The following is a 13,422-nucleotide window of genomic DNA, read 5'->3' on the forward strand; positions in this document are numbered from 1 at the left end:
ATAAATGCAAAAATCCTAAACAAAATATTAACAAGCTGAATTTAACAATACATTAAAAGGATCATACACCATGATCAAAGGGGATTTATTCCAGCAATGCAAGGATGGTCAACATCTGCAAATCCATCAACATGATACAGCACACTAACAAAATAAAAGATAAAAATCACATGCTTGTATTAATAGATGCAGAAAAAACATCTGACAAAATTCAACATCTGTTTATGATAAAAACTCAACAAAGTGGGTGTAGACTAAACATACCTCAATATAACCTAGGCCATATATGACATACTCAGTGGTAAAAAGCTAAAAGTTTTTCTTCTAAGATCAGGAAAAAGAAAAGAATGCTCACTCATAGGACTTTCATTTGACATATTTTGGAGTTCCTAGCCAGAACAATTAGGCAGAAAAAATAAGTAAAATTTATCCAAATTGGAAAGGAAGACGTTAAACTGTCACTATTTGTGGACCACATGATGCTATATATAGAAAATCTAAAGACTCCACCAAGTAAACTATTAGAATTAATAAAAAAGTTTCAGAAAAGTTTAAGGGTACAAAATCAATATACAAAATATGTTGTGTTTTATGCACTAAGAATGAACTATCAGAAATAGAAATTAAGAAAAAAAAAAATTTCATTTACAATTGCATCAAAAATAATAATATACCTAAGAATAAATTTAACTAAAGACATGAAAGACCTGTACACAGAAAACTGTAAGACACTGATGGAAGAAAATAGACACAAATAAATGGAAAGATATACCATGCTTATAAACTGGAAGAATTAATATTGTAAAAATGTCTGTTAACCAAAGTAATCTACAGTTTCAATGAAATTCCCATCAAAATTCCAAGGGAATTTTTCACAGAAAGAAAAAAAAACAATCCTAAAATTTGTATGGAACCACAAAAGATCTCAAATAGACAAAGCAATCTGGAAAAAGAAGGACAAAGCTGGAGCCATTACATTCTCAGGTTTCAAAGTATATTACAAAGTTAAAGTAATAAAAAAGTATGGCATTGGCATAAAAACAGACACATGGATCAGTGGAACAGAATAGAGGACCCTAAAATGAACCCATGCATATACATCCAATTAATTTACAACAAAGAGGAAAGAATATACAATAGGGAAAGGACAGTCTTCAATAATTGTGTTGGGAAAACTGGAGAGCCCCATGCAAAAAAAATGAAACTGGACCACTATCTTACACCATATGCAAAAATTAACTCAAAATGGATTAAAGACTTTAATTTAAAACCAAAAATTGTAAAACTCCTAGAAGAAAATTTGGCAGTAAGCTCCTTGACATCTCACTTGGCAATATTTCTTTGGCTCTGACACGAAAGATAATGACAAAGAAAGTAAAAATAAACAAATGGGACTACATCAAACTAAAAATCTCTGCACAGCAAAGGAAACCATCAACAAAATAAGAAGGTAACCTAATGAATGGGAGAAGCTATTTGAAAATTATATATCCAATAGTGGTTAATTACCCAAAATATATAAGAACTCATACAAATATGAGCTCAATAACAAATAAACTATCTGATTTTAAAATGGACAGATGATCTGAATAGACATCTTCCCACAGAAGACACACTGATGACCAACAGGCACATGAAAAGATGTTCAGCATCACTAATCATCATGAAATGCATATCAAAGTCACAATGATATACCACCTCACACCTGGTCAGAATGGCGTTTATCAAAAGAACAAGAAATAACAAGTGTTGGTGAGGTTGTAGAGAAAAAGGAACACTTGTACACTGTTAGAGGGGATGTAAATTGATGCAGCAACTAGGGAAAACAAAAAATTAAAAGTAGAAATACCATATGATCCAGCATTTCCACTTCTGGTCATTTATCTGAAGAAAAAAAAGCTCTAATCAAAAAGATATATGCACCTTATGTTCATTCTGGCATTATTTACAATAGCCAAGATATGAAAAAAAAAACTGTCAATCAGTAGATAAATGGATATGAAAGATATGGCATATATATATATATATATATATATATATATATACACACACACACACACACAAAAGAATACTACTTAGCATTAAAAAAGAATATAATCTTGCCATTTGAGACACTAATGGACCTTGAGGATATTATGCTCAGTGAAATAAGCCAGACAGATAAAGGCAAATACTCTATGATTTCACTTATATGTGGAATCTAAATGACACAACAACTGAAAAAACAGACATAAAACTGAATTCATAGATCTACTGAACAGATCGGTGGTTGCTGGATGGGAGGAGACTTGTGGGGTCGGGCAAAATGGGTGAAGGGGATCTAGAGCTGTAAACTTCTCATTACAAAATAAATATGTCATACGGACGTAATGTACACTATGGTTACTACAGTTAATAATACTCTATTGCAAATTTAAATGTTGTTCTCATTATAAGAAAAACAATCTTTAACATTTTATGGTGACATATGTTAACTAAACATTGTGGTGAAAATTTTCACTTTATACAAATAATTGAATCATTATGTTGTACACCTGAGTGGAATGTCATATATCAATTATACCTCAATTTAAAAAACATTTGCATAAAGTGGTGCCATACTCTATCTAGTGTCTTGGTGAGGTGATAAAAGAGAAACAGACATGTGAAGTGCATAATCACTAAAAGTCCGATCTTTTAAGGAAGCCTATTTGCTCTAAAATACTGGGGGTGGAGGTGGGAGTGAGGGGGGATTATAGATGAAACAAAACTGGCCATAATTTGTAATTATTGAAGTATTGGGTAATGGGAGTTTATTATATTATTTTCTTTAGTGTACATTTGAAAATTTCTGTGATGAACAGTTAAAAATAAATAAAGGCTTGTTTTGTTAACATAAAAAAAATGTGGGGGAAAACCACATGCCTAGGAATCAATGAAGCACAATATTTGTGATCATGTCTTGCTTCTGGTTGACACTGGGCCTGGAATCAGAGGACAGACCAAGTTCTCGCTCTGCCACTCACCAGCAGTGGGACCTTGGGCTCATCACCTAACTTCTTAGCTTCTTCAAGTATAAAATGGAGATATATCAGTTCTGTCTACCTTACACGGCTGTTTGGAGGAGCTAATGAAACAATGAGAGTGAGAGGGCTTTGCAAACTATGGTGCCAAATAAATGTACACGTTTAAAGGAAGAGGATTCCAAGTCTATAAGGCCTCTGAAGGCAGGTTCTAGGCGTGATTCACCTCTGTATCCTCCACCAGGTCTAGCTGCATCATTCATACAGTAGATGTAAAGATGACCATTTGTTGTTCCTATGGCTGCCTTGCACCTGAACGTCTTTACCACATTTGGGGAGTTCCTTATCATGAGTCTTGGGAACAGAGCCCACCTCCCAGGAGAGAAGATGCAAGTGCAGGAAGCATGTCCCTCACCAGTCTAGCAGCTCTGGAGCACCCCGTACACTCATGCTTCATTCATCAGAGGCACTGCCTAGACTTTGAATCCAGAAGCAGTGATACCAAGAAGCAGGGATTATGGTAGCGGCCCCGAGACGAAGGAGGAGCTGGGGCTCGCAAGCAGCACCCAGCATCCAGACCCAATGGATGAGCATCACAAGGTGAAGTGTCTAGGACACGGCAGAGGCAGTGGCAGCAGAGGCAGTCATATTCTGACCTTTGTTCCTCCTGCAAAGCATCCACACTTGGCTCTCAGCTCTCCCGGCATTTCTTCGAGCGATCCAGGATCCCTTTAATAAATTCTTCTTCTGGGCTTCCCTGGTGGCACAGTGGTTAAGAATCCGCCTGCCAATGCAGGGGACACGGGTTCAAGCCCTGGTCTGGGAAGATCCCACAGGCCGTGGAGCAACTAAGCCCATGCGCCACAACTACTGAGCCTGCGCTCTAGAGCCCATGAGCCACAACTACTGAGCCTGTGTGCCACAACTACTGAGGCCCGCACACCTAGAGCCCATGCTCCGCAACAAGAGAAGCCACCGCAATGAGAAGCCCGCGCGCTGCAACAAAGAGTAGCCCCCGCTCGCCACAAGTAGAGAAAGCCCGCACGCGGTAACGAAGACCCAACTCAGCCAAAAATAAATAAATTAATTAAATAAATTTTAAAGAATAAAAATAAAATAAATTCTTCTGCTAAAATCTAAAATAGTAATAATAATAATAATATTGTCATATCTTTGTATGGTGACAGATGGTAACTAGACTTACCAGTGATCATTTTGAAATGTATAGAAATATTAAATCACTATGTTGTGTACCTGGAACTAACAGAGTGTTGTAGGTCAATTATACTTCAATAAAAGAAAGAAAGAGGGAAATATGAGACAGAGCACAGTTTTCACTCTTAGGTACTAACCAATAGTCTCAATTTTTAAGAGACTATTAAAAGTCCAGACCCTTGTTTCTGACTGCAGCAACTAAGAGCAACAGAGCACAAAGCAACATGAACAAACCTTAAAAACAATGCTCAGTGAAAAATAAGAAACAAAACAAGTTAATACAGAGCCATTTACATTCATGGAAATTACACGCGGAAACAATAACACAGAGTTTGCCAGAACATACGTGAACAAAAAAATACACATGGAACCCATTAAAATGGTTTTCTATGTGGAGGAATGGGAGTGGAGAATGGGGACCAAAATGCATAAATAAACAAAACAAGAAAGGTGTTTTGCACAAATTAATAATGCTAATGTACCACGCACTAGGAGTCAAATTGACTCAGGCCTCTGTACTGCCTGCTCCCCAAGGAATATCTGGACCTGGTTGGTATCAGAGCTTCACTGCCCTTCAGAGTTCAGACCTCAGGGGGGAATGGGCAGGCTGGCTGAGGTTGGATGTAGTCAGCTTCTCTAGTATTTCCCTCACGTTGTTCTTTTCTTCTATGACTTACAGTGATGTCTCTGGCTCTTCCAGGGTTGGAGCAGTGGGGAGCAGTAAGGGGCAGAAAAAGTCTTATTCAACTGAATACGGCCATTATCCTGCAATGGTACCCCCTGTACGTGGTCCTGTCCTGATGCTGACTCCTCTCAAGAGAAGCTTTTATGACCCTTATAGCAGGGGTCCCCAACCCCCGGGCCACGGACCGGTGCTGGTCCGCGGCCCATTAGGAACCAGGCCGCACAGCAGGAGGTGAGCAGGGGGGCCAGTGAGCAAAGGTTCATTGCCGGCTCCCCATCATTCCCCATTGCTCGCGTTAACTCCTGAACTATCCCCCCTGAACTATCCCCCCCATCACTCGCATTACAGCTTGAACAAACACCCCCCAACCCGTCCGTGGAAACATCGTCTTCCACGAAACCGGTCGCTGGTGCCAAAAAGGTTGGGGACCGCTGCCTTATAGGACCTGTCTCTGAAGATACATCTCAAAGAATTAAACATGATTTAAATATAAAATGAAAGACTAACTTGCCTAAACCCCAGCACCTACTGCCCAAAGAATAAAAGAGCAAATACATATACAGCTTTTGACCCAGTTACTTTTGATCTAATGTGCTTTTAAGAGAGCCAGCATAAGCTGGCTGTATTCATATAATAATTCTAGTAACCATTTCATGAACACTTGCTACAATACTCCTCATTTAATACACACAACGACTCTGTGACACAGATTCAGTTACTATCCCCATTTCATAGAAAAAGAAACAGAATGTAAGAGAGGTCACAGAGCCAACATGCAATGTTACTTGGATTAAAATCTTGTGCTTCCTATTTCAAAATCATGTTCTTGGCCACTGCATTTTGTGTACATAAGCAGTTGCACTTGGCAGCGGGGATAGCAGAGGAGAGGTCATAGCACTGCCCCTGGGGATGATGATCTGACAAGAAAAGAACTGCATGACTTCTTTAAGAGGCCTCAAGTCACTCAGCAATAAATAGAGAAAATAACTGCCTCTTTATCGGGTGAAGTAATGGGAGATAAGACCAGTTTCACCACTTGATTTTACTGCAAAGGAAGCGGCTAAGCCACATCTGACAATAGGTGTGGATGGAAACAGGAGGCCACTTACAGAGTGTGGCTTCCGTGGGTGGCCCAGCTGCACCTGCCTCATCTACACAATGGGCATAACAATAATAGTATTCCCCTCCTAGGGTGGTTGTGAGAATTCAATGTATTAATATATGTAATAGATTTGGAACAGTGCTTGACAGATAACACTCACTCTCTAAACACTAGCTACTTACTCTTGGTATTAAAGATAGAAAATTGGGGGAGTTCCCTAGCGGTCCAGGGGTTAGGACTCTGCACTCTCACTGTCGAGGGTTCAATCCCTGGTCGGGGAACTAAGATTCCTGCAAGCCGCGAGGTGCAGCCAAAAATATATATAAATCAAGATAGAAACTTGGCTACTAGGGAACTCTGTGGCCTTAAATACATGTAAGCTCCAGGCGATGGGGAGAGGCTTGCACTCATCTTGGCTTTCTCTCAGTAGGTGTTTAGTTTGGAAGATTAGCTAGCTATCATCCTGGCCAATAGAAAGCAGAGCTCAGAGGGGATATGACAGGGATGGAGAAATAAGATGTCAGGAAATAATAATAACTCCTAAATTTTACCATTTCTATGGTCAAGCATGGCATTTAGAGTATACCAACTTGGTCTTGGTCATCCTCACAATTATCTGGGATATTATTAACCAGTGTCCCTTGTCTTAGCCTTCATCCCCACCTCTGTAAAAAGACAATAAAGAGGAGTGAGGATTCCTGCTGCGGCAATCTGACCCCAGAGCCCACCCTCCTAACCTCTGCTCTCACTACTTCTCAAGGGTCAACCACTGAGAGCCAGACATCAAGGTAGGGTGTCAACAAGGCTGGGGCCGTTGTGGCTCACAGGTTCAGTAGTTGTGGCTCGTGGGCTCAGTAGTTGTGGCTCGCAGGCTCTAGAGCGCAGGCTCAGTATTTGTGGTGCACAGGCTTAGTTGCTCCGCGGCATGTGGGATCTTCCCGGACCAGGGCTCGAACCCATGTCCCCTGCATTGGCAGGCGGATTCTTAACCAGTGCGCCACCAGGGAAGCCCTGTGAAGGCTCTTCTTACATTAAGATCTGGAATCATTTCCTCCTTGCAGAAGTTATTTTTTGCAAATGGCATAAATACATGATTATGACATTGGTCTTGAAACGCACTGCAGTGCTCCCTCGGTTCCGTCCAAGTCTGCGCAGCCTGGAGCATGTCTCTAACATGGGGTGAAGTGCCGGCCCTCTCAACTTCATGGAGCTGTCAGCAGCAAAAGAGATCATGGAAGTGACTGGTGACTTGTAAGCAGTACAGGGCAAAACGAACCTGAGGGGATATCGTCAGCTATAGAGGAGAGGCCATGTGTTGTGTGCAAGATTAATACTTCCTATTGTTCTGATACTTGGTTGGGAGCCTTGTGGAGGTCATCACACAACTGTGTATGTCACCACTGAGCAATGTGGAAGGAATAGTGGGCAGAGATTGCCCAATCTACCTGTTTCTAGTCCCAGAAAGGATTGGATTTATTTCCATGGTCCTTCCTATATCTAAAATCCCGACTCTGCCTGCCCCTTAGAACTAGAAGGAACCTTAATAGTCATGGAGGTTCTGAGTTGGCCTCCTACTGCAGAACCCTGTGTGACTCCCTTGATGCCGTTGCTGGAACGGCAGTTAGTAGGTGCTCAGTAAATGCATGTTGACTGACGGACCAGTTGGGCCTCTCATTCCTCATCTGCAAAAATAAGGAGGATGGCAGACATGACATTTGAAGTAATTTGAAAGTTTAAATGGTCAGAATTTGGATGCAATTCAAAAATGTTATCAGAGTGGAAATGGAATTCTAGGGAGATTGCTTAATTATGAAGCAGCAAGCAGGTCATGTGGAGGCAAAGCTCTGGTCATCCTATTGCCTGGAAGCCTTAAGGATTTCCTTCTCAATGCAAATCAAAACTACAATGAGGTACAACCTCACGCTGGTCAGAATGGCCATCATTAAAAAGTGTACAAATAACAAATCCTGGAGAGGGTGTGGAGAAAAAGGGAACCCTCCTACACTATTGGTGGGAATGTAAATTGGTGCAGCCACTATGGAAAACAGTATGGAAGTTCCTCAAAAAACTAAAAATAGAGTTGCCATATGATCCAGCAATGCCACTCTTGGACATATATCCAGATGAAACTCTAATTTGAAAAGATACATGCACCCCTATATTCATAGCAGCACTATTCACAATAGCCAAGACATGGAAACAACCTAAATGTCCATCAACAGTTGAATGGATAAAGAAGATGTGTTATATATATACAATGGAATATTACTTAGCCATCAAAAAGAATGAAATAATGCCATTTGCAGCAATATGGATGGATCTAGAGATTATCACACTAAGTGATAAGTAAGTCAGAAAGACAAGTAAGTCAGAAAGACAAAAACAAGTACCATATGATATTACTTATATGTGGCATCTAAAATATGACACAAATGAACTTATCTACAAAACAGACACAGACTCACAGCCATAGAGCATAGACTTGTTGTTGCCAAAGGGTTGGGGGAGGGATGCGTTGGGAGTTTGGGATTAGCAGATGCAAACTCTTATGTAGAGAATGGATAAACAACAAGGTCCTACTGTATAGCACAGGGAACTGTATTCAGTATCCTGCCATAAACCATAATGGAAAAGAATATGAAAAAGAATGTATATATATGTATAACTGAATGAGTTTGCTGTACAGCAGAAATTAACACAACATTGCAAATCAACTATACTTCAATAAAATTAAATTAAAAAAAAAAAGAATTTCCTTCTCTAACTAGCTTGCCCTCATTCTCATTCTCATTCTCTCACTTCTCTTGCTCTCTCTCTCTTAGTTCCACATGGAAATCTGCTCAGAAATTTCTCTTTTGCACCAAATGGGGATTACTTGTAAATCCACTGGTGAGTTGATTGAGAACAAATATTTTGGTGAAAAGACTTTTAAAAATCTGAATTTTTTTCTGGTTTAATTTTATTTATTTATTTATTTGAAGTTATTACAAAATAATGGCTATATTTCCCTGTGCTGTACAATACGCTCTTGTAGCTTATTTATTTTATACATAGTAATTTGTATCTCTTAGCCCGCTACCCTTATCTTAACCCTACCCCTTCTCTCCCCCACTGGTAACCACTAGTCCATTCTCTATAATTGTGAGTCTATTTCTGTTTTGTTATGTTCATTCGTTTTATTTTTTAGATCCCACATACAAGTGATATCATATAATATCTGTCTTTCTCTGACTTATTTCACTAAGCATAATACCCTCTAGGTCCATCCACATTGTTGCAAATGGCAGAATTTCATTCTTTTTTATGGCTGAGTAGTATTCCATTGTATATATATACCACATCTTTATCCATTCACCTGTTGGTGGACACTTAGGTTGCTTCCATACCTTGGCTGTTGTAAATAGTGCTGCTATGAACACTGGTGTGCATGTATCTTTTTGAATTAGTGTTTTCATTTTCTTCCAATATTTTCCCAGCAGCGGAATTCCTGGATCATATGGTAGTTCTATTTTTAGCTTTTTGAGGAACCTCCATACTGTTTTCCATAGTAGCTGTACAAATTTACATTACCATTAACAGTGTACAAAGGTTCCCTTTTCTCCACATCCTCACCAACATTTATTACTTGTTGACTTTTTGATGATAGCCATTCTGAAAGGTGTGAGGTGATATCTCATCGTGGTTTTGATCTGCATTTCTCTGATGATTATTGATGTTGAGCATCTTTTCATGTGCCTGTTGCCCATCTATATACCTTCTTTGGAAAAATGTATATTCAGGTCTTCCGCCCATTTTTTGATTGGGTTGTTTGGGTTTTTTGATATTGAGTTTTGTTTTTTGTTTTTTTTTAATTTTTTATTTATGTATTTATTTATTTATTTATGGCTGTGTTGGGTCTTTGTTTCTGTGCGAGGGCTTTCTCTAGTTGCAGCAAGCGGGGGCCACTCTTCATCGCGGTGCACGGGCCTCTCACTATCGTGGCCTCTCTTGTTGCGGAGCACAGGCTCCAGACGCGCAGGCTCAGCAATTGTGGCTCACGGGCCTAGTCGCTCCGCGGCATGTGGGATCTTCCCAGACCAGGGCTCGAACCCGTGTCCCCTGCACTGGCAGGCAGATTCTCAACCACTGCGCCACCAGGGAAGCCCCTGATATAGAGTTTTATACATATATATATGTGTATATATATATATATATATATATATATATATATATATATATATATTTGGTTTTTTTTTTGGATCTTAACCCCTTATTGGTTATATCATTTACAAATATTTTCTCCCATTCAGTCGGTTGTCTTTTCATTTTGTTGATGGTTTCCTTTGCTGTGCAAAAGCTTTTAAGTTTAATCAGGTCCCATTTATTTACTTCTGCTTTTGTTTCTTTTGCCTTAGGAGACAGATCCAAAAAAATATTTCTACGTCTTATGTCAAAGAGTGTTCTGCCTATGTTCTCTTCTAGGATTTCAGTGGTTTCAGGTCTTACATTTAGGTCTTTAATTAAAATCTGAAAATTTTTTTGGAAATTATTTTTTAAATCTATATATCTGTGCATCACTAAAAAGCTCAGAGTACTGTACAGCTATTTTTCGGTATCAACTCCTCTCAGCCCATAACCCTAAAGGTGACCAGGAAAGACAACCATCTCTCACTTTCTAGAGAGGAGAAGGCAAGTCCCAGTGGTGTCTGTTCCACACTAAGCTGAATTCGCTTACAAAGATGCGGAGCAAGCAGAGCTGAAAACCAACCCAGGAGAATGTGTGTCTTTGAACCAAATCATCTCCAAATGCCCTGGGAAGTGCTTGCAGGCTTTGTTTGTGCTGCCAGCAAAAGAGAGACTTTTCACAAAAGGGCTGTTTTTCAAAGAACAACAAACGCTATTTTAAACTTGGGGGTGGGAGATCGTATCTGGACCGTTTACACAAGCGAGTGCTGGCTGACTGACATCTCACCCCAGTGTTTGCCCGTTCCGGCTTCCCAGGAAAGCAAAGGGACCTGCTTCTGATGGCTCTGGAAGTGAGCAACAAATGAGGTCTCCAGCAGTATTTGAACTTTGCAACGTAGGCAGAAACCCTCAACAAGGTCAGGCTGGTGATGTTTGCCACCCAAGTGGTCTTGGGCATTAAAGGGGGTCAGGAAGCTATGGAAGCTTCCCGAGACTTGAGCACTGTCAGCAGACACAGGACTTAACGGATGCTAACCCCATGCTATCTGTGTGTGTGTGTGTGTGTGTGTGTGTGTGTGTGTGTGTGTGTGTGTTGTCCCTATTATTGTTCTAGGACAATGCTGCTTGACTGTAAGAAGCCAACCTCTGGAGTCTGGCTACCTGGGTTTAAAACCTCACGCCACCGTAGCTAAGCCCATAAACTTCCCAAGCTTCAGCTTCTATGGGTGTAAAGCAGGGATGGTAACAGTGGTCCCTGCACCCCAGGCAACTGTTGTCAGTGGTCAAGAGGGTGACACACCAGAGCACCTTAGCGGTCCTGGCACATGGGACACGGTCCAGCCACACAGGTCATTGCTGCTGCCATGACTGCTTCCCCTCAGAAGTCCAACGAACTCCCCACCAAACAGGAAAGTGTGTCTGACTCTTGCAAGTCCGATAAAAAAAACAGAGGCAACAATACCATCCTGCTCAGGGTGTTAGGCTTTAAAAATATATAATAATAACAACAACAACAATAATAATAACAAATTTTCCATCACAACTCTTCCAGTGCTTTCTATAGCATGAAATTCTGCAAGAGGAGCAGCCAGCTGTGACCAGCAAGGCAGGACAGGGAAAGGTGCGCCCCTGTGGTAGGAAATTTTCTCTAAAAGGTCTGTTACTTTTACAACACAGCCCTAAATCTTTCCAGGAAAACACAGTCAAGCTCACTCAGCAGGGGGGTGGAATCACATTTCCCCTTACCTCACCAGAAGTTTCAAACTAACTAAAAACATGGCAGTGACTGCCAGTGGCCGGTTGGAACTTTTTAAAAAAAAAATCATTTTCCGTTTTCAGAATCTGAAAAATAGGGATTGAAACAGTGCAGCATTCAGAAGAGACAAAAGAGACAGTTGGGGGGTGGTTCCTAGCTACCTCTAGAGTCTTCACTGCAGCATCCTTAGTGTAAAAGAGATGTGGATCCTCGCCTTTCGGTAAAAAGTAAGGAATCTACACCTTAAGCACTGAAATGCAAGATGCTCCCAGCCCAGATTTCCTCGCAACTCAGCCAAACGGCTTTGCGGAGTTCAGCCGAGTGGGGGAAGGGAAAAGAGAGCAAGCAACTTTGCACGCGTCTTACCCCTGAGGTTTTCAAAGGAAATAAAGAAAAGCCACTAACCTTGCCTCCTGTCCGGGAAGAGCACAGGGCCCGGCTGAGGTTGTCTCCCATAGCAAAGGGCCCCCAAGTTCAGGAGCTGAGCCACCACGGAGAGCTTTGCAAGCCAGCTCCTCTGTGCACATGGCATGATTCAGTTGTTGCGGCGAGAAAAGTCAACAAGGTTTAGCTCAAGAAATCAAGTCCTCGCCTGTGGCCGAGCAAGAAGATGCAGGGGTGCATGGTCCCGGAGTGGGGAGGGGGAAGCTGCAAGGTTGCCCACGATCTCCCTTTGCTCTTTTAAGCAGAAAGGGGCTAGTTACCTTTCCGTCCCCTCCCTCCTCCCGAAAGCGGAGTGATTCAGCTGACAGCGTCTGCTTTCCGTGGGGTGCGGAATGGGTCAGAGCGGGAGGGCGCAGCCCACCCCCGATCCCCACCCCTCTGCCTTGGGCGCCAGGCCTCCTCGCAGACAGCTCCGCGCATCTTGCTCCGGGACTCCCACCCCCGCGCTCCGCCAGCCCCGCCCAGAGCCCGGCCAAGCCGGCCAAATAGGGAGCCCCGGGGAGAGTCACCCTGGGTGGGACTCCGAGTGAGAGGCCCCCCCAGGCCAGCCCCTCATACAGGCGGAAAATGTTGAGCGCAGGAATGGGGCAGAGAGGACCCCACTCCCTGACCCTCCTCAGCTCAGTGCTGCCCCCTTTCCGGCCTTTCCCAGTTCCCGAACTTTTCCTACCATTGCTCTACCAAGACTCCTCAGCCGGTCTCTGCGATTCTCTTCCAGCCTCGGCTAGGGCTTCCATTTGAGAAAGTAACATGCAATTTTTCTCTTTGCCAAGTCACACAAAGGGAAATGGTCTGTTCAAATGCTAGTTCAACCCTGGACAAGTCCCTTCGTCTGTACCATGAGGCTATGCATAGGACCAAACAACCATGAGCCACTCTGAGTCTGCAGGTCTCTCTAGTGCTTTTCTAATTTCCTAAGCCTACCTCCACTCACCCAAAAGGAAACCAGGAGAGCAGAGGAAGTAAGTCAGCCCAAGGAGGTGTCAAGGTATTTCTCCAGTTCACCTGCACAGGCTGCCCTTGGAAGGGGAAACCATTCAGAGGCTCAAGCTTT

At 42.0% G+C, this 13,422-nt stretch overlaps 1 protein-coding gene across 1 annotated transcript in view; it reads right to left on the reverse strand.

Annotated features, from left to right (window-relative positions):
• ADAMTS12 (ADAM metallopeptidase with thrombospondin type 1 motif 12) overlaps positions 1 to 12,669 on the reverse strand; it is a 415,782-nt gene extending 403,113 nt beyond the window's left edge. The window contains exon 1 of the mRNA XM_036846885.1: positions 12,330 to 12,669. Within this exon, the coding sequence (XP_036702780.1) occupies positions 12,330 to 12,456 (127 nt within the window). The 5' untranslated portion in view covers positions 12,457 to 12,669. The remainder of the gene's footprint in view (positions 1 to 12,329) is intronic.
• Between the last annotated feature and the right edge of the window lie 753 nt (positions 12,670 to 13,422).

Source organism: Balaenoptera musculus, chromosome 3, assembly GCF_009873245.2.
Source record: "Balaenoptera musculus isolate JJ_BM4_2016_0621 chromosome 3, mBalMus1.pri.v3, whole genome shotgun sequence".
NCBI lineage: Eukaryota > Metazoa > Chordata > Mammalia > Artiodactyla > Balaenopteridae > Balaenoptera > Balaenoptera musculus.